A 25,376-nucleotide genomic window follows, 5' to 3' on the forward strand; every position below is an offset into this window, starting at 1 on the left:
AGCCCAGAAAATGGGGCGAGTTGGGAGTAACTTGCGGAGGAGATTCCCAAATACACACATTTTAACTACAGCATTTTATTAAATATCAGACAAATAGCGAATGAGGAAAAATGTGGCACTTAAAAAATAATAATTAATTTTTGTACTATTATTTGCATCACTGCAAGGTACTATTAGCCACATCTCCTAGAGAATAATCATAATTTCCTTATATCATTTATTTTTAAATAAAAGCAGATCATTTTAATAATTAAAACAGTTGATTTCATGAAATCTTAACTATTGATATTAACACTAATTAAGCTCCAGCCCTACCTTAGCCTACACTAGCCTACTCTTTACTCAGTGCATTTACTGGCATTAAGCTTGGGACGCTTTGGGAGTATCCAGCTAACTTGTGGATGAACCCCCCAAATTCCCAAAAGCTACAAGACAAGACAACAAGTGCATTATTAATAAGGAGAGATCTGTCACTTGGAAAAAAGGAGGCAGTTTGTGGAGGAATGTATACGTTACACTAACTTTATCCTATAAGATAACATATATCATATTTATTATCATAATACATACAAGAAATCCTTCTTGGCATATTCCAGCTCAGAAATCTGGGGTCAGAGCACAGGGTCAGCGACGCCACAGCACCCCTGGAGCAGGATGCGAGGCTTAGCGAACCCCGGTATTGAGCCCACAAACCTGTGACCTGTACAGCATGGTAACTTTACACAAGCAGAAATGTGGTGAAATACATAATTTAACAACATAAGGAATATTGGGCTCACTGACACAACTTAAAAATGTATAGCGTAAACTATAAAACGAATCAGACTGCATGTAAATATGAACTGAAAATAGAACTATAAACTTAGTCAGCTTTAAACCACAGATTTGGTGGATTAAATATTTATTATAAATCACTTATATATGAGCTTTTTACGGCCATTCACCTTTTATTCAGCTTTAATTTGTGTCTAAATGTTTGTGGATTGTAATCTCTGATCATTCTAATAACGTCATTAAAGGGATTCATGAACAAATTAGCTTTCTTTGGGGACTATTTTGACTGCATGTATCCCTCCACCATCCAGCATGTTTATAAGTAAACTAAAAATGTTACTAAACTCCAAACCACCCCTCTCTGACCGACACAAACATCGTCGTTTCATTAAAATGCATGTTTTATTACTATCCAAAACCACCATCCCAACAAATAAGCCTTCTTTGGGGACTATTTTGGCCTGCATGTATTCCTTCACCATGAATGGCCTTTTAATGAGACGTTTTAGGCCAAAATCTTCTCAAAACAATAGTAAATATAGACTGATGATGATATTATAGTGACATCTGAACAAATATGTGTACTTATATATGAGTCTCTCAATCGTAGACTCTACAAAGCTTTTTACGGCCATTCACCTTTTACGGCCTATTTAGCTTTAATTTGTGTCTAAATGTTTGTGGATTGTAATCACTGATCATTCTAATAACGTTATTAAAGGGCTTCACCACTTGGGGGCAAAGTGGGCTATTTTGACTCGAATCCTCTAGAAAACCCAGATTTTTTCCCCCCTGCTTTCCTGTTTTCCTTCAGTTCTGTTTCCGAAATACTCTCACTTCCTAACGTGAAGCTGAAAGCCTGTTTCGGGCTTCACCTTCACCGTATTTGAATAGTACAGATTCAAATGGTCACATTTAACCTGATCAAACAAATGCTTTGATTGAAACAAAACAAAGTAAATAAACAAACATAAGAAGGATAATCGTCCTACAACAAAGAAACTCAGAATTAAAACACAAATACACATTTTTAGCCATTTTATTACAATCAAAATTCACCTATAAACTCAATTAAACACAAAAAACATCTCTATTTTGGGTCTATTTTGACTTTTCTAATGCAATACGATCATTTTCTTTAGGCCAAAATATTCTCAAATCTGAGTATTCACATTTTAGCCATTTGTGGATAGATCTTAAACTCATCGTAAGGCGACCCAAGAACATCTCAGAACTAGAGGCCTTATTAAAATGTGTGTTTTATTACTATCCAAATCCACCAGTAAACTGAGCTTTTCCTCTGGGCCTCAAATGTAATGTTGATGATGATATAATAGTAATGGTAAATCTGAACAAATAAGCTCTTTGGGGACTATTTCTGACATAAAACACGCCTGCATGTATCCCTCCACCAAGAATGGATAAATGAATCTTTTCAAGGCCAAAAACCAGTGTCTCAGATTTCATATTCATAACCATTAGGTGTAATAACTGTCTGTGAATTCAACACAAATAGCTGCTTTATCAGACTGTTTTGACATATAACACACCTGTATGTATCCCTCCACCATGAATGGATTTTAGGAATACATTTTAGGCCTAAATCTTCTCACAACTCTGGTAAAACAGTGTCTCCGACAGCATATTAATAACCACTTGGTGTAATAACTAAATATAGATATTTTATCAAACAAATATTTTACTACTATCGAAATCTACCAGTAAATTGTCTTCTGAGATTTATATGTGATGTTGATGATGATAAAAAAAAGGGGTAAATACGAACAAATAAGCTTTCTTTAGGGACTATTTTGACTGCATGTATCCAACCACCATCCAGCATGTTAATAACCATTAGACGTATTAGATAACTTTCATTGAGGGAGCTTTTAGAGGTACTAAACTCCAAACCACCCCTCTCTGACCGACACAAACATCGTCGTTTCATTAAAATGCATGTTTTATTACTATCCAAAACCACCATCCCAACAAATAAGCCTTCTTTAGGGACTATTTTGACTTGCATGTATCCCTCCACCATGAATGGCCTTTTAATGATACCTTTTAGGTCAAAATCTTCTCAAAACAATGGTAAATATAGATTGATGATGATATTATAGTGGCACATCTGAACAAATATGTGTACTTTGTGGACTTATAGGCTTATAAGTAGTAGTAGTAAATTATAGTGTTATAAGTAGGGATGCACCGATCCGGCTTTTTCAGTCTGATACCGATACAGATACATAAACTTTGCATATCGGTCGATACCCGATACTGATCCAATACCATTGTTGAATTAATAACATTAAACATTAAAACAAAATATAACAAATTAACACACAGATATAAATGTACTAAATTGTTATTTATTTGTCACTAAAATAAACAATGGTGCAGGACCTTCACAGCATTCAAATTCAAAATAAAGTAGTTAAACTTCTTAAAATATATTAAAATACATTAAATATATCAAACAAAACTGAAAAAAGTAGCTTTACTTTGTCAAACACACAAACAGTAATTAATCTTATTTTTAAATATTTGGCATAATTTTAAATAAAATCTAGCAGCTGAACCTGAGAATAAATAAGTAATTTGGTCAAACATACAAGCAGTAATCAAACACTGCAAACATGTAAACATTTAGTGCAGCCTCACACCAGCCAATTAAAGTGAAAGGATCGGTTCCATGGATCGGCCTAATTAACCGATACCGGATTCAGACAATTTTGTTCATATCGGGACCGATATCTGATCCTAATATCGGATCGGTGCATTTCTGGTTATAAGTCAAAGTAGTTTCCGAAATCATATTTGTTCAGATGGTGGTTTTGGATAGTAAAATAAAATATGCTATATTTATAGACTATAATAAAATAGACTATATTTGTATCAAGAACATCTCAGAACTAGAGGCCTCCTGCAAAAAAGAGTGGGATACAATTTCCAATAAAACACTCAGAAGTACACAAAATATTTTACTACTATCAAAATCTGCTTTCTTATATATATCTTCTGACATTTAAATGTAACGTTAATGATTATTTTATACTGATTATATTAATGATATAATCGTGGCAAATCCTAACAAATATGTTTTCCTCCACCCTGAATGGATTCCAATACGATTTGTTTCTAGGCCAAAATCTTCTGAAAACTCTGGAAAATCAGTGTCTCAGACATCAGACAGCATGTTCAGAACCATTAGACGTACTAGATAACTTTGTGTGAGGGAGCTTTTAGAGGTACTAAACTCTTCAGACGTCTGATTCCATTCACCACCACATTTCTGACCTTCCTGAACGGAGCGTTTCACACCTAACCCTCGCAGATTGACTGTGTTTACATTGTCATCGTTACACAGGAAAGACGATGGGAAGCTGTCAGCGTCGTGTTCGGCTCAACCTTCACTTTAATACGATCCACAGCCGTCCTTTCACAGGGGCTCGGTCCTGTGCGGCCTCCTCGTGTGACTTTGCAGTTTGTCTAGTCTGCAGACCTTCTTCTGCCTTCATCTCTCTAAAAGCTCAGGTTGCGTGTCTTCTTCATCCACTCTCACGTCGTCTGCACAAACTTTTACTCTCACACCTGCTCTTCTTCTTCTTCCTCTTCCTCTTCTTCTTTGCTTCCATCATCTCTCTCTCTCTCTCTCTCTCTCTCTGTTTCTCTCTCTGTGTTTCTCTCTCTCCCTCTCCCCTCTTTCTTCGCCCGAGGCTGTGTGTCTAGTTGCATGGAGCAATTGAAGGTGACAGGGCCAGAGAGGGAGGAGAGAGAGAGAGAGCGAGGGATGGAGCGAGGGAGGACGTGCCACTCTGTAGCCCGGGGGCACACAACAGCGAGAGAGAGGGAGAGAGGGAGAGAGGGAGGGAGAGTGGGATGGAGGGAGACGGGAGGAAAGACAAAATAAAGGAGAGGAAGAGTACGCGGGACCCGAAACGCATGACAGAATGACGGAAACATTGTTTGTGGCCTAACGAATAATTTATAATTAGTGCTTTAACGTAAAAGCGCCGTTGCAGGCGGTGGAGCACGCTCTCTCCTGAATGAGGCCTTGATAGCTGTTGGATTGTGTCTATGTATATGTGTGTGTGTGTGTGTGTGTGTGTGTGTGTGTACATTATATGTAATAGTAATATGCAACGTATGCACCCTCATACACACGCATTCAGACTCACACACACACACACACACACACACACACACACATACACACACACACGCCTGTTTTGTTTTTTCTCTCTTTCATTTTTTTTTCTTTTTTTTGGTACAGGACTTGATGCTAAGTTGTCCCGGCATTGTTGCTATGGTGACCTCTCTTCCCCCTCCCCTCCAGCGGAGAGAGAGATAGAGAGAGAGAAAGCGAGAGAGGGTGACAGGGATGAACTAACAAGACACTGAAAAACTGTGGCCTAAAGCAGTGCAAATTTAAAGCAGTACGCACACACACACACACACACACACACACACACACACACACACACATACACCAGGCCAGTAACCTTTTGTACATGCATGCAGCAGCACAAACACACACACACACTTATTAACATAGTATTTACATATAAGCTGCTAATTTAGCCACACAATGCTACTCGCAATATGTTCAAAAGTTTGTGGACACCCCTTCTGATGAATGCATTAATCAGCTACTTTACGTTGCACCAATTGCTGACACAGATGTGCACAGAAATGCGCACACACAGCTTGTGTAGTCCCTGTAGAGAAGTGAGAAGTATTGCCAATAGAATAGGACCCCCAGGAGCAGATGGACATGAACCTATTGGCTATCTAATGCCAGGCGTGGGCTAGAGAGGTATTATGCCCCCCGGCATTGAAGAGATGTGGAGCAGTGGAACTAACTGTGTTCTCTGGAATTATGGATAGTGCTCCGTCCAGTACTTTTGGATCAAGTTGGGGATTTGAGGGTGAGGTGAGGTGCTGAATGCAATCAAATGCTCACAGCAATGATCCTCTAAAGTCTAGTAGAAAGCCTTCTTCTCTGAACAGTAGAGACAGCTACTCTTACAAAAGCTGAATAAACTATTTTAATGCCCTTGATTTAGTAAAAACAGTGACTAAGCAGGTGTCCCAATACTATTGTCAAAATAATAGATTTTTTTTTAGCTTTTAGCCTCTCAAAACTGTCCCGAATCATGTTGTAAACAAACACACACCCACCAAAAGTGCTCCATGACCATCACTTTCCCCTTCTCATCAACCCGATCCCCCTTTTCCACGTCATTGTCTCCCTCTGAAGCAAACGACAGGCAGAGAAAGACATAGAGGCCGAGAAACAGAGAGGAAGAAACGAGCTATAAAGGGGAGGGGGGGTGGTGTGTGCTGAGGCGGCGGAGGGTTTTGTCAACCGGAAATAAATAAAGTTGGCACCCTCCTTCTCCTCCGCCCCCTTTCATCCCTCTTTCTCGTGCCCTCCCTGTCCCCCTTTTTTTCCTCCTTTGCTCATCTTCTGCAAATACTCAGCCGTGCCCTCGTTATGTCTTCCCTCCCTCCTCATTTCTGTCCATCCTTTCTTTCTCGCTTCATCGTCAGTTCAGAGGACGCTCAGCACCTTCGCCGTTGTTCTCATGGTGGACACTGACAGAATCCCTGACCGGAGATCTGGACGGAGACGGCCTCCGTAAAGCCGTGCTGATGTTGTACACATGTCGTGTGTTAGTGCTGCCAATCAGGGCTGTGTGTTTTCATTGCTGGCCTTGCTGCACACACCAGCCTTTACAGACAGGCAGACAGGCTCTGCTTGACAGTTAAAGGAGTGTGTATTACACGTCTACACTCAGAAAAAAGGCCGGTAGAGAGGCTTTTGGTTTGGCATGAAGAAAATACGCAGATTTGTGTGTTTTTTTAACCATAGAAATGAATGAGCTGTTCGTGGCCACTGACGGTTTGGGGCTTCGTAGAGCTTTTCCAGTCTTTTCCTGTCAGTCAGAAACACACCTGGCCTCCCATTGGCTCCTGGAACCATCTCCTTGCATGCTGGGTATATCTTTTCTTTCTTCACGCACCAGCAGCATGTAGTCGGACCCCCCAGGCTACCTTCTCTTAGCTCTGCTGTTGTTTATTTTATATAATATATAATGGTTGGCTGTTTGGCCTCAGTGTTAAAGGCTATGAGAGCAAGCTGGGTTCAAGGGATTCCCGATTGGCCAATTGGCTTAGAACAACAGAATTAACTCTTAAAATTCTGTATGATTTGTTTTTCATTCATGACCTCTACTCTTTAAAAAGCCATCTTCGGAGGGACCCTAGTGAAGGCAATAGTTCTGAGACAGTGGTCTCCAGCCCCTGATCCCACCCTAAACCCTAATCCACCACAACTGGTCCAACTAATTGCTCCCTTCAGAAGGCCCTGGAGAACCTACAGAAAGGTGACCTTCTAGTTAAATGGTTATTTACATGGGAGAAAAACGGTGCTATTTAGCACCAGAAAGGTTCAGGGGTTTCATTCAGTCCCATTCCCACCACAAGTGTATATACCCAAGCCCCTAGTCCTGCAGTCTGCCTTTCTTACACACATCAGTGAAAGAACGGGAGGTTCTGAAGAGCTCACTGAGCTCCAGCGTGGTTCTGTATGTAATAGGAGACACCGCTGCACCAACAACAACAAGTCAGCTAGTGAAATTTAGACCTTCCCTCCTAGATCTTCCTCCATCAGCTGTGAGTGGTGTTATTATTGAACAGTGGAAGAGTTTAGGAGGAACAGCTCACAGAGAGCAGCTCAGCCACCGAGTGTCTGTCAGACCACGTAAATTTACAGAGCGGGGTCAGGGCCGAGTGCTGAGCTCAGAGCAGAGTGCCGAAAGTCTTCAACAACTGCAGCAGAGCTCCAGACCTGCTGCTGTTAGAGCTCAGAGCAAAGGGGGACCAACTCCATATGAATGCCTATGGGTTTAGAATGGGACGTCAGAAAAGCTCCTGTAGATGTGTTGTATAGGTGTCCCAATACTTATATATATATACTGCATATAATGTCTAACCCCTTGTTGTGATGTTGCTCACCAGCACTCAAGCCCTTCAGGTGTTTAAACTACCTTCAAAGGAGGACACTCACGCTGATGTTGAGCAGTGAAGCTAAATACACCCAGAGGATTAGCTCTCGCTGCTTTACAGGGATTTTCCTTTTCCTTCTTAACCGAAAAGTATCATCCTACTTAATTGAAAATCAAACATTACTTGGAATCAAGCAGGCAAAGATACAGAGGGCAGAATCACTGCCTTCAATTCCCTTTATGATCAAATAGTCTTATATAATCTAGTGATTATAAGCAAGTCTTTCCTGAGGGTCCACTAGAGCAATGCTAAAATAATAAAAGTTTGTGGACACCCCTTCTAATAAATGCACTCAGCTTCTTTATGTTGCACCCTTTGCTGACACAGAAGCGCTGATGCCCACTGAGACACACACAGCTTGTCTAGTCCCTGTAGAGAAGTATTGCCAATAGAATAGGACTCTCCGCAGCGAATAAACCTAGTGAACCTATTGGCACCATGATGCCTAATGCCAGGCGCGGGCTATAGGGGTGTAAAGCATTGAGCTGTGGAGCAGTGGAACTAACTGTGTTTTCTAGAATGATGGATGATGCTTCATCCAATACTTTTGGGATGAGTTGAGAAGTTGGAAATGAAGTGTGGTGGTGATCATCATCCAACATCCTCACCTTACTCCAACAAAAGCAGGATACCAGGATACACTCATTTGTAATACCTGTGATGTTGGAAGAAACTAATGAATGAGCAGGTGTCCCAATACTTTTGTCCATATAGTGTTGTGTCTGTCCAATCACTGGACACTACAGCCTGGCTTAATGCTGGTAGCACTACAAACCACTTGGGTTGCAATCCTACAACCACAAACAGCAGAGAAGCAAACCTTATGGGGGGGGGTGGGGTATCACATGATTTTAGCCCTCAGATGAACCCATTCGCCCCATCAAAAACCTACTGTGACTTCAGCAAGCCACTCTACTGCCCCCCCCCCCCCCCCCCCCCGCTTTTACTCCACTATTTTGGCGTGTGACAGGCTCTTTGGTTTTCTGAGCTAATCCAATAAAATATGCAAATAGAGCGTCAGGATTGTGACAAAGAGCAGCGGAGAGAAAACGCGTTGTATACGGTGTGACACGCGAGTGTGTGTGTGTGCGTGAGCGCGTGTCAGGCCCCCACACGCAGTCCAACGAGCCTCCAGACTCAATAAGCGCCTGACCCACGGTTGCACATGAATGATGTGTAATCTGTGTTAGCATGTCAGGCCTGCAGTGTGTGAAGGCAGTGTTTGTGTGAGAGGACCAGGCCAGAGTATTTGTTTCCATAGATTGTATCAAATATTACATTTCAGTGATTTGCAGCTTTTTGGACTAATCATCTTACGATATATTGACAAAAGTATTGGGACACTACTATTTAACTGAATTTCGCCGCAGGTGTAAAAAATCAAGCTCCCTAGCCATGTGGTCTGCCTTTCTTACACACATTAGTGAAAGATGGTTGGTGTGGTGCAATAGATAACACCACTACCTGCCAGTGAGCTACCACATCACGTGGGTGACTGGGGTTCGATTCCCCGGGCTGGGTGCTGCGCTACACCAATAAGAGTCCTTGGGCAAGACTCCTAACACTAGGTTGGCCCACATCTGTAATACGAGTAACCCTGTAAGTCGCTCTGGATAAGAGCGTCAGCTAAATGCTGTAAATGTAAATGAAAGAGTGGGAGGTTCTGAAGAGCTCACTGAACTCCAGCGTGGTTCTGTATGTAATAGGAGACACCGCTGCACCAACAACAACAACAACAACAACAACAACTAGTCAGCTGGTGAAATTTTCTCCCTCCTAGATCTTCCTCCATCAGCTGTGAGTGGTGTTATTATTGAACAGTGGAAGCGTTTAGGAGGAACAGCTCACAGAGGGGGACCAGCTCCATATTAATGCCTATGGATTTAGAATGGGATGCCAGAAAAGCTCCTGTAGGTGTCATGTATAAGTGTCCCAATACTTTTGCCCCTATAGTGTATGTTGCTAAAGTGGAGCTTGTGGCTTTTTCCATGCTGATGTCCCTGGCTTGTTCGGACCACTGACCACCCAGCCTCCTGTTTCTCTCATCCCTGCTGCTTTCCTCTGTAAAGGTCATGAGTAACGGAGGTGGCGCGATGGCCAGCTGCGTAATTGTGGCCAGTGCAACATCCAACCACAAAAAGCGCACACATCTCTTTGGGAGGCTTTTTGAAATTGCTATAGGTGATCTTCTCTTCTCTCCCCCCCCCCCAGTCTCTTTTTCAGCCATTTTTTGGTGTCTCCACCCCTCTCTCATTCATCACCCCTTTTTCCTGGCATTAAGTCTAGGCCTGACACTGACACTGACTCTGTGTGTCATCCTCTCTCTCTCTCTCTCTCTCTCTCTCTCTCTCTCTTTTCCTCTCTCTCTCTCTTTCCCTCTCTCTCTCTCTCCATCGCTCTGAGGACCAAAGTGCCTGCAGATGCATTTCTCTCCCCAGCCCACTCCCCCCTCCCTCTTCTCCTCTCTTTCGCCCTGTCTAACTCTCTCCATCTCTCTCTCTCTCTCTCTCTCTCTCTCTCTCTCTCTCTCTCTCTCTCTCTTTCTCTCTCTCTCTCGCTCTCTCCTCTCTTACACAGTCCTTCTTTCTCTCTCTCTCTCAAACATAGTCTAACATCAACAAAGCCAGGGAGCAGAGGGGAGCAGAGGGAGAGAGAGAGATGGGTGCCCTGTGATAGAGTGAGACAGAGAGATAGAGAGAGAGAGAGGGAGAGAGAGGGAGAACGAGTGTGGCTTCTTTCATCCAGCATTCTTCCACCAGGTGAGTCTCCATCCTCCTTTACTCTCAGCTAGACATAAACACTGACTTCCTGCCTTAAAAAAGTGATGATATAAAATAATATATTAATTTATTTGAATATGATATTCTCTAAAATGATCTGTAAAAGTAGTAAAATTCTGAAGAAATTATATATATAAAAATTACAGTGGGATTTATTTACATTTCAGGCCAAGTAAGTCACTTTTTCCAGTGTGTAAAAGCCATCTGCCTGGCGTTTAATGGATAAAAAGCTCAGTTGAAAGTAAAGTGGGATTAATTTGGGACCAGGAGTAGATCTCTGTTCCTCATATACAGCGCTGAATGCATCGTATATTGCTGCTGTTGTAAGAAGCCGGCGTGACTCGGTACCTTTGTACACTGCAAGTCCTTCTGGAGCATCTGCCCTTTCCTCATTACACGCTGAGATCCCAGGTTTTATGAAAGTGCACCTGTATCACGATCATGAGCGGATTTTATAGCGGTTAATGGATCTTTCGGAGGTGATGTGTTTATGGATTAAAGGGTGGATGTTCAGATTGTGCCGTTTCTGGATTTCGTGAATCTGCTCTTTAAACACAGTTTGTTTGTTTGTAGATCATAAACGCTGCTGTTATTAATTTTCTGGAGAAGGACAATAAATACCTGTGGCAGGGTTTAGTCAGTCTGTCAAAAATAGCCATACAAATCTATAACTTTCAATGAAATGATTTTATTCCAAGTCATATTGGAGCGTTTCTATTGGTCCATTCATTAGGACATTTTCACACAATGGGAAGAACAGCTACCAAATTCTCATCATGTCAGGATGTGAAGGAATATAATCAATAAATAAATAAATAAATAAATAAATAAATCACACTTTTTTCTATTCTATTGATGTATTTAATTATATTGTCAATTATGTCAAATGGGATGAGAATAATATATACTACATAAAGTACTAATATATACTACATAATTTGTTTTATATTTTTAGCATTTATTATATTATATTGATGTATCCAGTTATATTGTATTGATGGACTCATTTATTCAGTTTTCTTCTATTCATTATTCTATTCTATTCTATTGAATTCTATTCTTTTCTGTATATTCATTCAATTATCAATTATCAATCATATTCATTCCCTCAGTCCTATCCTATCATTCAATCCTATTGTATTCTAATCAATTTTTGCATTATTATAATATTCCATGTATTAGTGCAGTGTTTTCTGTTCTGTTGAATCCTTTTCTCTTCAGTAATCTATTAGTCATTGACTCAATCAATGAATTCTGTTCACTGATTTGTTTTAGATGTGGCAATATGACAGTATTCTAAGGTAATTTGGTTATTCTGGGCATATTCGTTTTCTAAGCATGTCATAGATAACGGCGCTGCTTAACACTGACACTGAGCAGCTACACATTTCTTTACAAATACTCAGCTAAGTGCAGCAAAGTGTGACGGAAATCATGATACTAAGTATGAGATGATATTTGGATTGTACTGGTGCACATTCTGTCTGTGTGTCAAGATATAGTGTATCATAAAAGTGCCTTTAAATATCATGATACAATATCTGTACTGGATCCACAACACCTAATTAAGTCTATTCTATACTAGTCTAGTCTATTATATTCATACAAGGCATAGTAATTGGTCGGTTTTCCTCTAATTTGGACAGACATGCAACTGACAGACAGACAACTGAACACCCTGGCAAAAAGTGAGGAGCTCTTGGACAGGTGTTCATCTTCAGAGTGTGTGTGGGTGAGGGTGCGCTGGTGAATTTCAGCCTTTGAAAGTTCAGTAGGTGCAGTTCTGCAGTGTGTGGGTCCAGTTTATTGTGGCAGAGGCTGAATGTGTTTATCAGTCTCATTGTGTGCTTTGTGTGATGTGGGGTGTATTAGTGTATCCGTGTCTCGTCTGGAGTGTGTGTGTACGTCTCTGCGGGCGCAGCGTATATTGTCGCTAACGTTAACCGACAGTGTTACTCTGTCCATTCATGCGTGTGTGCAGCGATGTCAGGCTGGATGTTCTGTATTTCTTAATTTCTCTGTGTGTATGTAATGAACTGTGTGGCAGGGGAACTGGGGGAGGGCGGGGTGGGGGCGGGGGTATGTACATGTGTGTATAAGAGAAAGAAAGCGATGAGGTGTGAGAGAAGGCAAATTCTATATATTATTAAGTTATATATTAGTGATATGAATGCTAACCCCTTAGGCTCCACTGTATAAGACAGCAAGGCGATGGAGTTAATTAACGAATGTGTGCATTGTGTGTATGGATGCCTGGTAGGTTTGTGGCTCTTTAGAGTAAAGAATGTGATTATTATGTAGCTGGATTGCATTTGACTTTATACACTATATGTCCAAATGTTTGTGGACACCCCTCCTAATGAATCCCTATATGGGACCCTTTAGTTTCTGTATATTTAGTATAAACTATGCGTCCAAATATTTTTGGACACCTCTTCTGATGAACGCATTGATTATTTGAAGTTGCACCCATTGCTGACACAGATGTGCAAATGCACACACACACAGCTTTTGCAGTCCCTGTGGAGAAGTATTGGCACCATGCCTAATACCAGGCCTGGGCTAGAGGGGTATGAAGCCCCCCAGCATTGAGCTATGGAGCAGCTCACAGCAGAACTGTGTTCTCTGGAATGATGGTTGGTGCTTCATCCAGTACTTTTGGGATGAGATGGGGAGTTGGGGATGATGAGGTGGGGTGGTGATCATCCAACATTCTGGCCTCACTGACGTTCTTGTCGCTGAATGGAATCCACTCCAAAATCTAGTTCCTGGACAGTAAAGACAGTTACTCCACTTTATGTAAATTGTATTTGACAAAGCTCCTTTGCTTCTTTTATTTGATAGATTCTACCATATACTCTATCCTGTTGTTCATGTGCGCTGACAGGTATGAAACACCAACATTAAGCAAGATTAACTCTTTTTTAATACCCTTGATTTCAAAGGAAACAATGAATGAGCAGGTGTCCCAATACTTTTGTCCATATAGTGTATTTGTAATGTATTGATGTACATTATTGAAGGCTGAACATTAACACAGTTTCCTTCTCTATTTTTCTGCCTTCCAGGTTCTTAAAAGCAGAGAAAAGAGGATCAGCAGGATCTGGATCTCAGAGAGAAAGGAGTGGAGAAAGGGTCTACAGGCCACTGAAGAGAGAGTGTGTGTGTGTAAAGTGTTATGTATGAAAAGCCAATCATGTTGAACCTCCAAAACAGCTCCAACTGGACCAACCCTGACAACTGGTACCATCAGACCAACACAATAACCCCCCAGCACACAGCAGGTATGGACAAAATGTGTGTGTGTGTGTATGTGTGTTAAAGGTAGCAATATGATGATGCTTTATTATCATTATCATGATAATTGATATCCTTTATAGTGGATATCATCACTATATATATATATATAATTCATATGGAACATTAATATTACATACTCGTGCTTACATACATATGTAAGGCACATATTGTTATTATATATAGGGACACACATATACTATAAAATACATATCAGATATATTATCATTACATATTTGTATTGTCATGTATATCATTTAAGCAGGACATATTATTGTTATTACACACCAATACATAAGGAAAACAGTGTTATTACATTTAGGTACTTACATATAGAAATATGATATAATATATATATATATATATATATATGGGATGCATGCTTATAGGTGCTCATATACATATAATACATAACAGACATACTGTTATTACATATAGGTCTCTACATATATGTATCTATACAATATATATGGGATAACTGTAAACTCAAAAACTCAATCTCAATTTATTCATGATATATGGACCAATAGAAATGCTCCAAAATGACTTGCAATAAAATCTTTGTACATTGACTTCCAAAGTTAAGTCAAGAATGTTTGTCCTTCTCCTGTAAAGTTGAGATAATTGAGATAAGGTTTTTGTGCAGAAGCAACAATATTTAATTATTTGTAATTATTTTTATTATTCATAACTGCCTACATGTTGTACTAATATGTATTATAAGTACAATATATACATATTATATCCTATATGTATTATTATAGATAGGGCAGTTTTGTGTGTGTGTGTGTGTGTGTGTGCTTCTTGTGGAATCAGCTTAAGGTGAGCTGACCAATCACACACTTGAATAAACCCAAAAAGACGGTGCCAATAGCTACACTATTAGTCCGCACATACACAGGACACACACACACACAAAACCAGAGAACCTAGGCATGTTATTTGGACTCAGTCAGAGCCGGAGCGAAATGCCTGAAACGTGGTGTACGCTCACTCATACAGAACAAACAGGGTCAGACAGCCAATTGCAGTAACATTGGTAGCTGCAGCAGGAGCCGCTGTCCAATGCAGGCTCAACACAGAGGCTTCGGATCGTCTGTGTGTTCTCATAAGTGACCATAACAGTGGACTGTTACTTTTGCATGCCTGTAAAGCAGTCATACACATCCCTTCTGTTATTTGGGGTGGGTAATTGACCTGTTTTATGCAAATAGGAATAATATTTTTAATCATTTATGGGGTATAATACTAATTTCAGCTGGAATTAATTTGTGTAATGAACCTGTTAATAGAAAATGGCAATTTAGTGTCTTAATATTTATTAATATATCATTATATATATATATGATATATTATATGTTTACACACATGCTGTTTGGGTCAGTGACAATAGGTAAAATTAAAAATTTAGACCAATTTAGATATGAAATTTAAATATTTGCCAAATTCCTTCCAACCACACATGCATAGACACACACACACAAATATACAGACAGGCAGGCAGGCACACACAGCCTGTTCTTGGACCCTAACTAGTGTAGTATAGTAATAAAACACATTCCAATAGACAGTAGACTCTAATAGACATTTTCAACTGCCCATGTCAGTACTGCCAGTAGAATAGGACTCTCAGGAGCAGATGAGCATAAGCCTGTGCTGGGCGTGGGCTAGAGGGGTATAAAGCCCCTCAGCATTGAGCTGTGGAGCAGTGGAACTGTGGGGAGTTACTAACGCTCTTGTCGCTGAATGCATTCACTGAATGCTCCTCCAAAATCTAGTAGAAAGCCTTCTTTCCTGGACAGTAGGGACAGTTACTCCAACAAAAGCAGGATAAACCCCTTTGAAAAGCCTTGAATTCAGAAGAAACACTGAATGAGCAGGCGTCCCAATACTTTTGTCCATATAGCACGCTTTCAAATGCTTAAGAACGGTTCCATGGGGCTTTCTGTTGGTTCAGTTCTCACAGTCTGTGATGGAAGAATGCATGTAAGCCTACTCCGAGGTTAAGTGGATGAGGTGCGGTTTCCACGCTGTGGTCAAGCAGGGGTTGATGTGTGGGGGCTCCTCTGAATCCCGCTGCTTCTGAAGTGGCTGCTCAGCTGTCCTGCCCTTTACTGTCTGCTGTCAAACTCATAGAAATGCAGAAGAAAGCGAGAAGGAGAAGTTCTGACCTTCTCACTTCTACCTTTGAAATCTCTCAGATGGCTGCGTGGAGGACATGAACCTGCGGATGGTGGGAGGAGCAGACAGGGTGGTGCAGGGAGAGCGTGACGAGGCGGAGGAGTCGCAGCTCCACCTGCAGCTGAAGAGGAAGCTCCAGAGGAACCGCACTAGCTTCAGCCAAGAGCAGATCGATGCTCTGGAGAAAGGTCAGTACGTCCAGCTCAGGCCCGTAGCTGTACAGTAAACACACTCAGGCGTCTCCTTCACTGGTTAGGAAATGCTGTGAGAGCTGTGAGAGATCTGGGTGAGATACAGGAGACACAGACAGCCTCGAGTCCATTAAATGAAGCTGCATCTCTGCTCTCCTTCTCCCCCTCGCTTTTCTCCTCTGCTCCTTTATTGCTCTCTTTCTTCATCTTCTTTCTCATGTTCTTCTCTCTGATGTCCTCCTTTGTTACTGTATTTGTTTAACCTCCCCTCTTTTTTCCTCTTTCATCTTATCTTTTTCCTAATTTGTTTCCTTTGTTGTTCTCTTCTTCTTTCTTTTCATTTGTTCTCATCTCCTTTTTTATTCTTCTCATCTGTTCTACTCTGCTTTCTTCTTCTTTCTTCTCATTTGTTCTCATCTCCTTTCATCTTTTTTCTCATTTGTTCTCATCACCTTCTACTTTCTTCTACTTTTTTCTCATCTTTTCTCATCCCCTTTCTTCTTCTTCTTTTTTCTCATCTCCTTTCATCTTTTTTCTTATTTGTTCTCATCTTCTTCTACTTTCTTCTCATCTTTTCTCATCTCCTTTCTTCTCATCTGTTATTATCTCCCCTTTTCTCTTATCTGTTCTCATCTCCTTTCAAATTTTTCTCATTTGTTCTCATCTCCTTTCATCTTTTTTCTCATTTGTTCTCATCTCCTTCTACTTTCTTCTACTTTCTTATCATCTTTTCTCATCCCCTTTTTTCTTCTTCTTTTTTTTCTCCTTTCATCTTTTTTCTCATTCATTCTCATCTTCTTCTACATTTTTCTCATCTTTTCTCATCTCCTTTCTTCTCATCTGTTATTTTCTTCTCTTTTCTGCTTTTCTCTCATCTGTTCTCATCTCCTTTCATCTTTTTTTCTTATTTGTTCTCATCTCCTTCTACTTTCATCTTCTTTCGTCTCATCTGTTCTAGTCTCCTTTCTATTTTTCTTTTTTTGTTCTTCTCTTCTTCTTTCTTCTCATCTGTTATCTCCCTTTTTCTGCTTTCCTCTCATCTGTTCTTATCTCCTTTCTTCTTCTTTGTTCTCATTTGTTCTGATCTCCTTTCATCTTTCTTCTCATCTTTTCTTGTCTTCTTTCTTCCCTTCTTTGCTCCTTTTTTCTTTTTCTTTTTTCTCATTCATTTATTCATTCAATCATTCATTCTCATTATTCTTTCTCTTGTTTTCTTCATCTCTCTTTTCCTTTATTCCATTCTTTACTTCATGTTTTCTCTGATCGTTTCCTTTGTTGTTCTCACCTCTCTGTTCTTCTCTCTTCTTTAAATCTCTTCTCTGCTTCTCTCTTTTTGCTTTATATTTTCTCTTTTGTTCTCTTCTCTCTTTGTCTCTTTACTTGTCTTCTCCCTTCATTGTCTTACTTCTCTTTTCTTCTGTTCTTTGTCCTTCTGATCTTCTCTCTTCTTTGTTCTTCTTTTATTTGTTTCCTCCTCTCTTCCTGTCTTTTCTTCTTGTTCTTCTTTATCTTTTTTCTTTTCTTTTTTTCTTTACCTCACATTTCACTGCATTTCACTTCTCGTCTATTTCTTTATCTTTTTCTCTTTCTTGTTTTATCTCTAATGGTTTCTATTCTTTTGCTGTTTGATCTTTTCTCTGATCTTCTTCTTTCTACTTATCTTTTCATTCCCTTCTCTGTTTTCTCCTTTTCTCCTTTCTACCTCTCTTTCTCCTCTCTTTTGTTCTTCTCTTCTCTCTGGAGTGTTTGTGTCTGTACTGAATGTGTTCCTCTCGTCTTTACATGGCAGAGTTTGAAAGGACACATTACCCAGATGTCTTTGCCAGAGAGAGACTGGCAGCTAAGATTGACCTCCCTGAAGCTCGAATCCAGGTAACACAAAAATCCACAGTAAAACAAAGAAGCATCTAGAAATCTCCGTCTTAAGTTTCAGTGTCTTGAACGAAGCTCTTCCGAACGTCTTATCCTGTGATTTTGGGGCCTCTTTAAGTCCATGCCTGACTAAATAATGCATCACCCGAATAAACCCGGCTGTCACGCAGTGACCCATATTGAACCTGATGATTGACAGGTGTGGTTCTCCAATCGGAGAGCTAAGTGGAGGAGGGAGGAGAAGCTGAGGAACCAAAAGAGGTTAGGGGGCAGTACTTCCTGTTCCCAAACACACACACCACTGAGCACATCCTTCAACTCACCTGTCTATCACTCTCACCATGGCAACAGCTCTGGTAAGCCTCTACATACAGTGTCTGTGTTTCTGATTGGCTGTTAGTGGTGAAGTTTAGGGTTTAAGGAGGTTAACATTAGAGTGAAGGACAGGTCTCCTAGATCTTCTTTCCTTTCTTCTCTTTTCTTTTCTCATCTTCTTACCTTTTCTCCTCTCTTCTCTTTCTGTTCTCTTCTCTCTGATCTTCTCGTCTTTTTTATCTTCTCATCTTTTCTGCTCTTATATCTTTTTTTATCTTCACTTACTTCCACTTGTTTTCACATCTCCTCTCCTCTCTTCTCCTCTCTCCTCTTTTCTTCTTCTCACCTCTCCTCTTTTCTTCTCCTCTCTTCTCCTCCTTTCTTCTCTTTACCTCTTTTCTTTTCTTCTCCTCTTCTTTCTATTCCTCTCTTCTGCTCTTTTCATCTCCTCTCTTTTTTCTCTTCTCCTCCCCTCTTCTCTTTTCCTCTCTTTTCTTTTCCTCTCCTCTCTTTCCTTCTCTTCTCTTCTTTTCTTCTCCTCTTCTTACTTTCCCTCTCCTCTCTTTTTCCTTTTCTCCTCTTTTCTTCTTTTCTCTTTTCCTCCTCTCTTTTCTTCTCCTCTCCTCCCCTCTTCTCTTTTCCTCTCTTTTCTTTTCTTCTCCTCTTCTTTCTAGTCTTCTGCTTTTTTCCTCCTCTCTGTCTTCTCTTCTCCTCTTTTCTTCTTTTCTCATCTCTTCTCTTCTCTTTTCTTCTTCTCTTCTCCTCCCCTCTTCTCTTTTCTTCTCTTTTCCTCTCTTTCTTCTCTTCTCCTCTTTTCTTCTTTTCTCATCTCTTCTCTTCTCTTTTCTTCTTCTCTTCTCCTCCCCTCTTCTCTTTTCTTCTCTTTTCCTCTCTTTCTTCTCTTCTCCTCTTTTCTTCTTTTCTCATCTCTTCTCTTCTCTTTTCTTCTTCTCTTTTCCTCTCCTTTTCTCTTTTCTTCTCTTCTTCTTTTCTTCTTCTTTCTGCTCCTCTCTTCTCTTTTATTATCTCTTCTCTTCTCCTCTCCTCTTTTCCTCTCCTTTCCTCTTTTCTTCTCTTCTCCTCTTTCCGCTTCTCCTGTCCTTTCTTCTTTTCTGCTCTTTTCATCTCCTCTCCTTTTTCTCTTCTCCTCCCCTCTTCTCTTTTCCTCTCTTTTCTTTTCCTCTCCTCTCTTTCCTTCTCTTCTTTTCTTCTCCTCTTCTTACTTTCCCTCTCCTCTCTTTTTCCTTTTCTCCTCCTATCTTCTTTTCTCTTTTCTTCTCCTTTCCTCTTTTCTCCTCTCCTCTCTTTTCTCCTCTCCTCTCTTTTCCTATCTTCTTTCCTCTTTTCTCCTCTTCTCGCTTCTCCTGTTCTTTTGTCTTTCTTCTTTTCTTTTCTTCTCCTATTTGTTTTCCTCTCTCCTCTCCACTTTTCTTATCTGTTCTTATCTCTTCTCATCTATTCTCTTCTCCTTTCTCTCTCTCTTTAAGCCTTTATTTACGCTGTGTTATTAAACAGGTGTGAAATGTGGCTGTGGCTCCAGGTGGACTGAATGGACTGGGGATGCAGGGATGTTGTAATACATATACGGCTGAATGAAAGTGATCATCTAGAGAGCATCTACAGTCAGAGTAAAGGCCTACAGTTCACTGTTTGTGAATGTTAAGCTCAGTGCTCTTTCTCTCTCTCTCTTTCAGCCTCAATACACACTCGGAGTGACTCCTCTCTCTCTGGTTACGGCTCTCTCTCTGTGTTCTCCAGCGTGCAGGTATCTTCCATTTACTTAAGAACTTCTTCTTGACATGCACTGGGACCTGGAGGTGCCCTAAATTCGTGCACTAACATGCAACACCAAGGGCATTCCAGTTCACATGCAGGAAGAACACACAATCACACCCAGGTTTATCCGTGTTCAGGACGTGCCGCGATCATTAATTCATCTGCAAGATGCCTTTTTGGGTTGTCAGGATGCGCACCCATAGTTTGCATATAATTGTTTATTTAAGGAGTACCAAACAAAGTACTTCCATAGAAAATACTGAATAATTCAGCCTGGATTGTTTGTACATGTATCTCTTATGTAAGTGAGTAGTGCTCACTTGACGTCACTTGCAGCCCCAATGGCAGTGAATTGGCGCCCTCTTGTGGTTGAGGGCAAATTTTTGCAAATTGAGCATAATAAGCTTTAGTTCTCTGGCAAAACCCAACATTCACTATATTCAAAACCTTCTGTTTACCATTAAGGGGCCCATATGTTACACCTTCCTCATATTTTATTTATTGATAAATGATAATAATTGTCAATTTATAGTTAATCATTGCCTAAAGTAGGAAAAATAGGATCTGAGATACTTTGGCAAGAACCAAACTGTGATGTTCTAGACGACTGGGTCATCAGATCATCTCCAAGACATCAGGCAGGTCCAGCATGCAGTGGTCAGTACCTAGCACCTAAAATTGCTCCAAAGAAAGACATCCAATGAACTGGCGGCAGGGACTGGGCACCTAAGGCCTCACTGTTGCTCAGAAAGGCCCCGCCTCACAACTTGCAGCACTTAAAGTAGGACCTGCTGCTAACATCTTAGCGCCTGATACCACAGGAACCCTTTCAGAGGTCTTGTAAAGTCTGTGGTCCAAGTCAGAGCTGTTTTGGTGACATAGGGGGACCTACACAATACAAGACTAGACAAGGTCTAAAGACTAGACAAGTAAATGAGCTCATCCAGTAAGCAGAAAGGCTGAATGTATGGATGGGTTTGTGTAAATACAGTAATTGAACAGCTTAGATATATAAGGACTGCAGAATGAACTCTCACACTTCACCAGTGTTTACATATTACAGCAAATGCTTTTATTTTTACATGTCAAACCCCACCTGAATACCACCAAATTCATCAAGTAAATAGAATTCGTGCTGTAAAAGCAGCAGAAATAGGACAGAATTCAAGGTTGTTTCATTTATTCCCACTTAGAAAATCAACTTTTGAAAATTACTGTAGGTTATGTAGTAATGGGGGCGAGATATTAAAGTGTGGGCCCACTTATGGGGTCATATAAAGGGTTAAAGAGGTTAAAGAGACATTAAATGGAAATAATCCATTGGCAATCCATTGATTAACCTGATGTGACATATTTTAATATATGGCATTCTACAGGCACAGCTGTCTTTTTAATTGATGCACTATGGCTAATTATACTGTATATACTCTATAGCCCAGTATAGCTCTTTATATGTATAGAGTGTAAACATTGGGCCTTATTCACCAACCATTATTAAGCCCTTGATACTGCAAGGCGTATTACACACACAGTATATTGGTGATTGAGACCCATTCTTTTTAAGGCCTGTAAGACTGTAACACAACAGTAGCCACAGCCTATGGCTGTGCAAAGGAGGACCGGCTCCATATTAATGCCTGTGGGTTTAAAATGGGACGTCAGAAAAGCTCCTGTAGTTGTAATGTGTAGTAGATGTCCCAATACTTTTGTCCATATTGCATAGCGTTGTAGTGTTCAGATCCTTCAGAGTTCAGTGTGTTTCTGAGGTGCACATGGTTTTTTTTATTAAATGACATTGTGATACAATGTTCTTACAATTAATACAAAATATATACCCTTTTGCAAGTGTTGCCAGGAAGGTATTTTAGATGCAGTCCTATATATCATATTTTTTTTATTATATTAAGGACGAACAATGATATTGGAATCATATTAGAATTTACAGTTAATAACAATTGCAATTACACATTGGATGTATAGATTTGACCCCATTTTCAAAAGATGTCTTTAATGACTGCTTAAAAATATCAGATTTTTTTTCATTTTACTGCATTTATTGAAACTAAATCAATCTGAAATATTTTTTCAGTATATAATATATATTTACATTTCTCTCCAATGCAGACTAAGGTAGATAAAGTCCAAAATTATACATTATTATTTTTTATGTTTCATCATCAGCTGATATGTACGTAAACAAAATTGAATACCAGCATTGTCCTACAATTCCCAAAATCGGCCCATCCCCAGAAATCCCTAAATCACTGGTAGGATGTTTAATTTGCTTTAAGCACAAGATAAAATCATTTAAAATAATCACTAAAGACTAGAAATAGGCTAGATAATATTGTGGATTCTAATCTACACACATTACATGGACAAAAGTATTGGGTAGCCACAGGCCTATGGCTGTGGCTACTGAGTCTTACAGGCCTTAAAAAGAATGGGCAGCAGTGGCAGTCTCTGCTAGCGGTTCCTATTCATCAGGTTCAACCGTCGATAAATGCTGGCCCGTCGCTCGGCTCTGTGTTATTTACATCGCAACTCTCTTATGTCACCCCCCCTCTGGCCTAGTTTCACTCACAGCTTCAGGACACACCCTGTTGTTAGAGCACTGATCTCATGAGACAGCTTAGTGACTCACATGGATTTGAATGCTCTGAGAGAGCACCTGAAAGGTATGCAGGCTGGAGAGGGGTTGTTTGTTTACGCTCAGAAAGAATTAACAGCTCAGTGACGTCCTTTAGCACCTGCGTTGCTGCTGCTGCTCCTGCCGCTGCTGCTGCTGCAGTAGCTTATCAAAAATCCCTCAAGCAGCCTTTTAAAATGCAGCTAAATAGTAGACCCGTGTAGACCCATCAGCCATAACATTAAAACCACGGCCCGGTGAATAAAACCGATGATCTGGTTCTGGTAAGATCTCCAAAACATCTGACAGGTCTTTTGGGGGTGTTCCCTGCCAAGGTCATGAGTGTCCATACTTATGAATGCCCCACCTCACAACTTTCAGGACTTGGGAGGAGGACCTGCATCTAACGCTGTGCTGCCAGATCCCATGCCTGGCCAGATCCCATGGAGTCCATGCCTTCAGTGGTCAGATCTGCTGTAAGGGTGACCTACTCAATGTTAGGCGGGTGGTACTAATGTTATGGCTGATTTTTGTGTGATGGACCTAGGAAGTTAGTGGACGATGAGTGGAAGTACATCCTATGTGGTAGTGGTGGTGTGTTAGGAACAGCGTTGACCTTGTCTCTCTTTCTGCTTCCTCTTCTATGCAGTCTCTGGGCCCTCAGTCCACCCCGTCTTACTCCAGCATGCTGCCCCCCTCCCCTTCTGCTCCTCCTCCTCTACCTCGTAAGTTTGACTCCGCCTCCTACTCCTCCCCACACCTTCCTCCACCGCCTACAGCCAGCACAAACACAGGTGAGTGAGCTCACTCCAGGGCTTCTCCAGCACATTCCACCTGATACGCTATATGGACAAAAGTATTGGGACACATTTCTTAATCACTGAATTTAGGTCAAGCACAGTCATGCACCCTCACACACATCACACACTAAGGAGATCACTGAATTGTATCTTGCAAGTCAGCTGGTGAAATTTCTTTCCTCCTAGATAGTCCTAGTTTTCTTGTGCGTTTAGGAACCACAAAGAGTCAAATCAGACCACGTAGAGTTACAGAGTGGGGTCAGGGCCGAGTGCTGAGCTCAGAGCAGAGTGCAGAAAAGTCTCCAATAACTGCAGCAGAGCTCCAGACCTGCTGCTGTTAGAGCTTAGAGCAAAGGAGGACCAGCTCCATATGAATGCCTGTGGGTTTAAAATGGGACGTCAGAAAAGCTCCTGTAGTTGTAATGTGTAGTAGATGTCCCAATACTTTTGTCCATATTGCATACCGTTGTAGTGTTCAGATCCTTCAGAGTTCAGTGTGTTTCTGAGGTGCACATGGTTTTTTTTTATTAAATGACATTGTGATACAATGTTCTTACAATTAATACAAAATATATACCCTTTTGCAAGTGTTGCCAGGAAGGTATTTTAGATGCAGTCCTATATATCATATTTTTTTATTATATTAAGGACGAACAATGATATTGGAATCATATTAGAATTTACAGTTAATAACAATTGCAATTACACATTGGATGTATAGATTTGACCACATTTTCAAAAGATGTCTTTAATGACTGCTTAAAAATATCAGATTTTTTTTCATTTAACTAAATCAATCTGAAATATATTTTTTCAGTATATAATATATATTTACATTCCTCTCTAATGCAGACTAAGGTAGATAAAGTCCAAAATTATACATTATTATTTTTTATGTTTCATCATCAGCTGATATGTACGTAAACAATATTGAATACCAGCATTGTCCTACAATTCCCAAAATCGGCCCATCCCCAGAAATCCCTAAATCACTGGTAGGATGATTAATTTGCTTTAAGCACAAGATAAAATCATTTAAAGTAATTACTAAAGACTAGAAATAGGCTAGATAATATTGTGGATTCTAATCTACACACATTACATGGACAAAAGTATTGGGACACTTGCTTATTTATTGTTTCCTCTGATATCAAGGGTATTTATCTTGCTTTTGTTGGAGTAACTATCACCAACATCTCACCAAGAGCGTTGGTAAAATCAGGGTGTTGGATGATCATCCCAAAACTACTGGATGGCCCCATCCATCATTCCAGAGAACACAGTTCCTCCACTGTTCTACAGCTCAATGCTGGGGGGCTTTATACCCCTCTACTAGCCCACGCCTGGCATTATTAGGCAGCATGGTGCCAATAGGCTCATGTTTATCTGCTCCAGAGAGTCCTATTCTATTGGCAGTACTTCTCTTAGCTCTATCTGTGTCAGCAATGGGTGCAACTTAAAGTGGGGGTGTCCAGAAACTTTTGGACTACATGTACTACACAACATACTTTTTATATATTGTTTTTGCTGAAAAAGAGTGCTGATCATTTAAAACGTCTTCCTCTGCAGGTTTTCTCCCCGGAGTGTCAGTAGCGGGGCCGGTAGCCGTGCAGGCCAGTGACCAAGACATGGGTCAAGGCTTGGGTCAGTACTGGACCAGGCTGCAGTGAAAGAGAACAACACACACCAC

General features: G+C 40.5%; 1 protein-coding gene across 1 annotated transcript; it reads left to right on the forward strand.

The window, feature by feature from the left end:
• The first annotated feature begins 13,719 nt into the window (after positions 1-13,719).
• On the forward strand, positions 13,720-25,376 carry pax10 (paired box 10). Its single transcript, XM_072693426.1, has 7 exons — positions 13,720-13,909; positions 16,124-16,291; positions 18,084-18,166; positions 18,366-18,522; positions 20,176-20,246; positions 23,536-23,680; positions 25,256-25,376. The coding sequence occupies exons 1-7, from the start codon at positions 13,804-13,806 to the stop codon at positions 25,354-25,356; spliced, it is 831 nt and encodes a 276-aa protein (XP_072549527.1). The 5' UTR covers positions 13,720-13,803; the 3' UTR covers positions 25,357-25,376.

Source organism: Salminus brasiliensis, chromosome 12, assembly GCF_030463535.1.
Source record: "Salminus brasiliensis chromosome 12, fSalBra1.hap2, whole genome shotgun sequence".
Lineage (NCBI taxonomy): Eukaryota > Metazoa > Chordata > Actinopteri > Characiformes > Bryconidae > Salminus > Salminus brasiliensis.

What these genes read in the sequence shown, in the direction of transcription:
- pax10 (XM_072693426.1), top strand. Translation starts at nt 13,804, where the DNA reads ATGTATGAAAAGCCAATCATGTTGAACCTCCAAAACAGCTCCAACTGG. An exon ending in AACCCCCCAGCACACAGCAG is followed by an intron (nt 13,910 to 16,123) that starts GTATGGACAAAA and finishes GAAATCTCTCAG; the next exon opens with ATGGCTGCGTGGAGGACATG. An exon ending in TCCCTGAAGCTCGAATCCAG is followed by an intron (nt 18,167 to 18,365) that starts GTAACACAAAAA and finishes GATGATTGACAG; the next exon opens with GTGTGGTTCTCCAATCGGAG.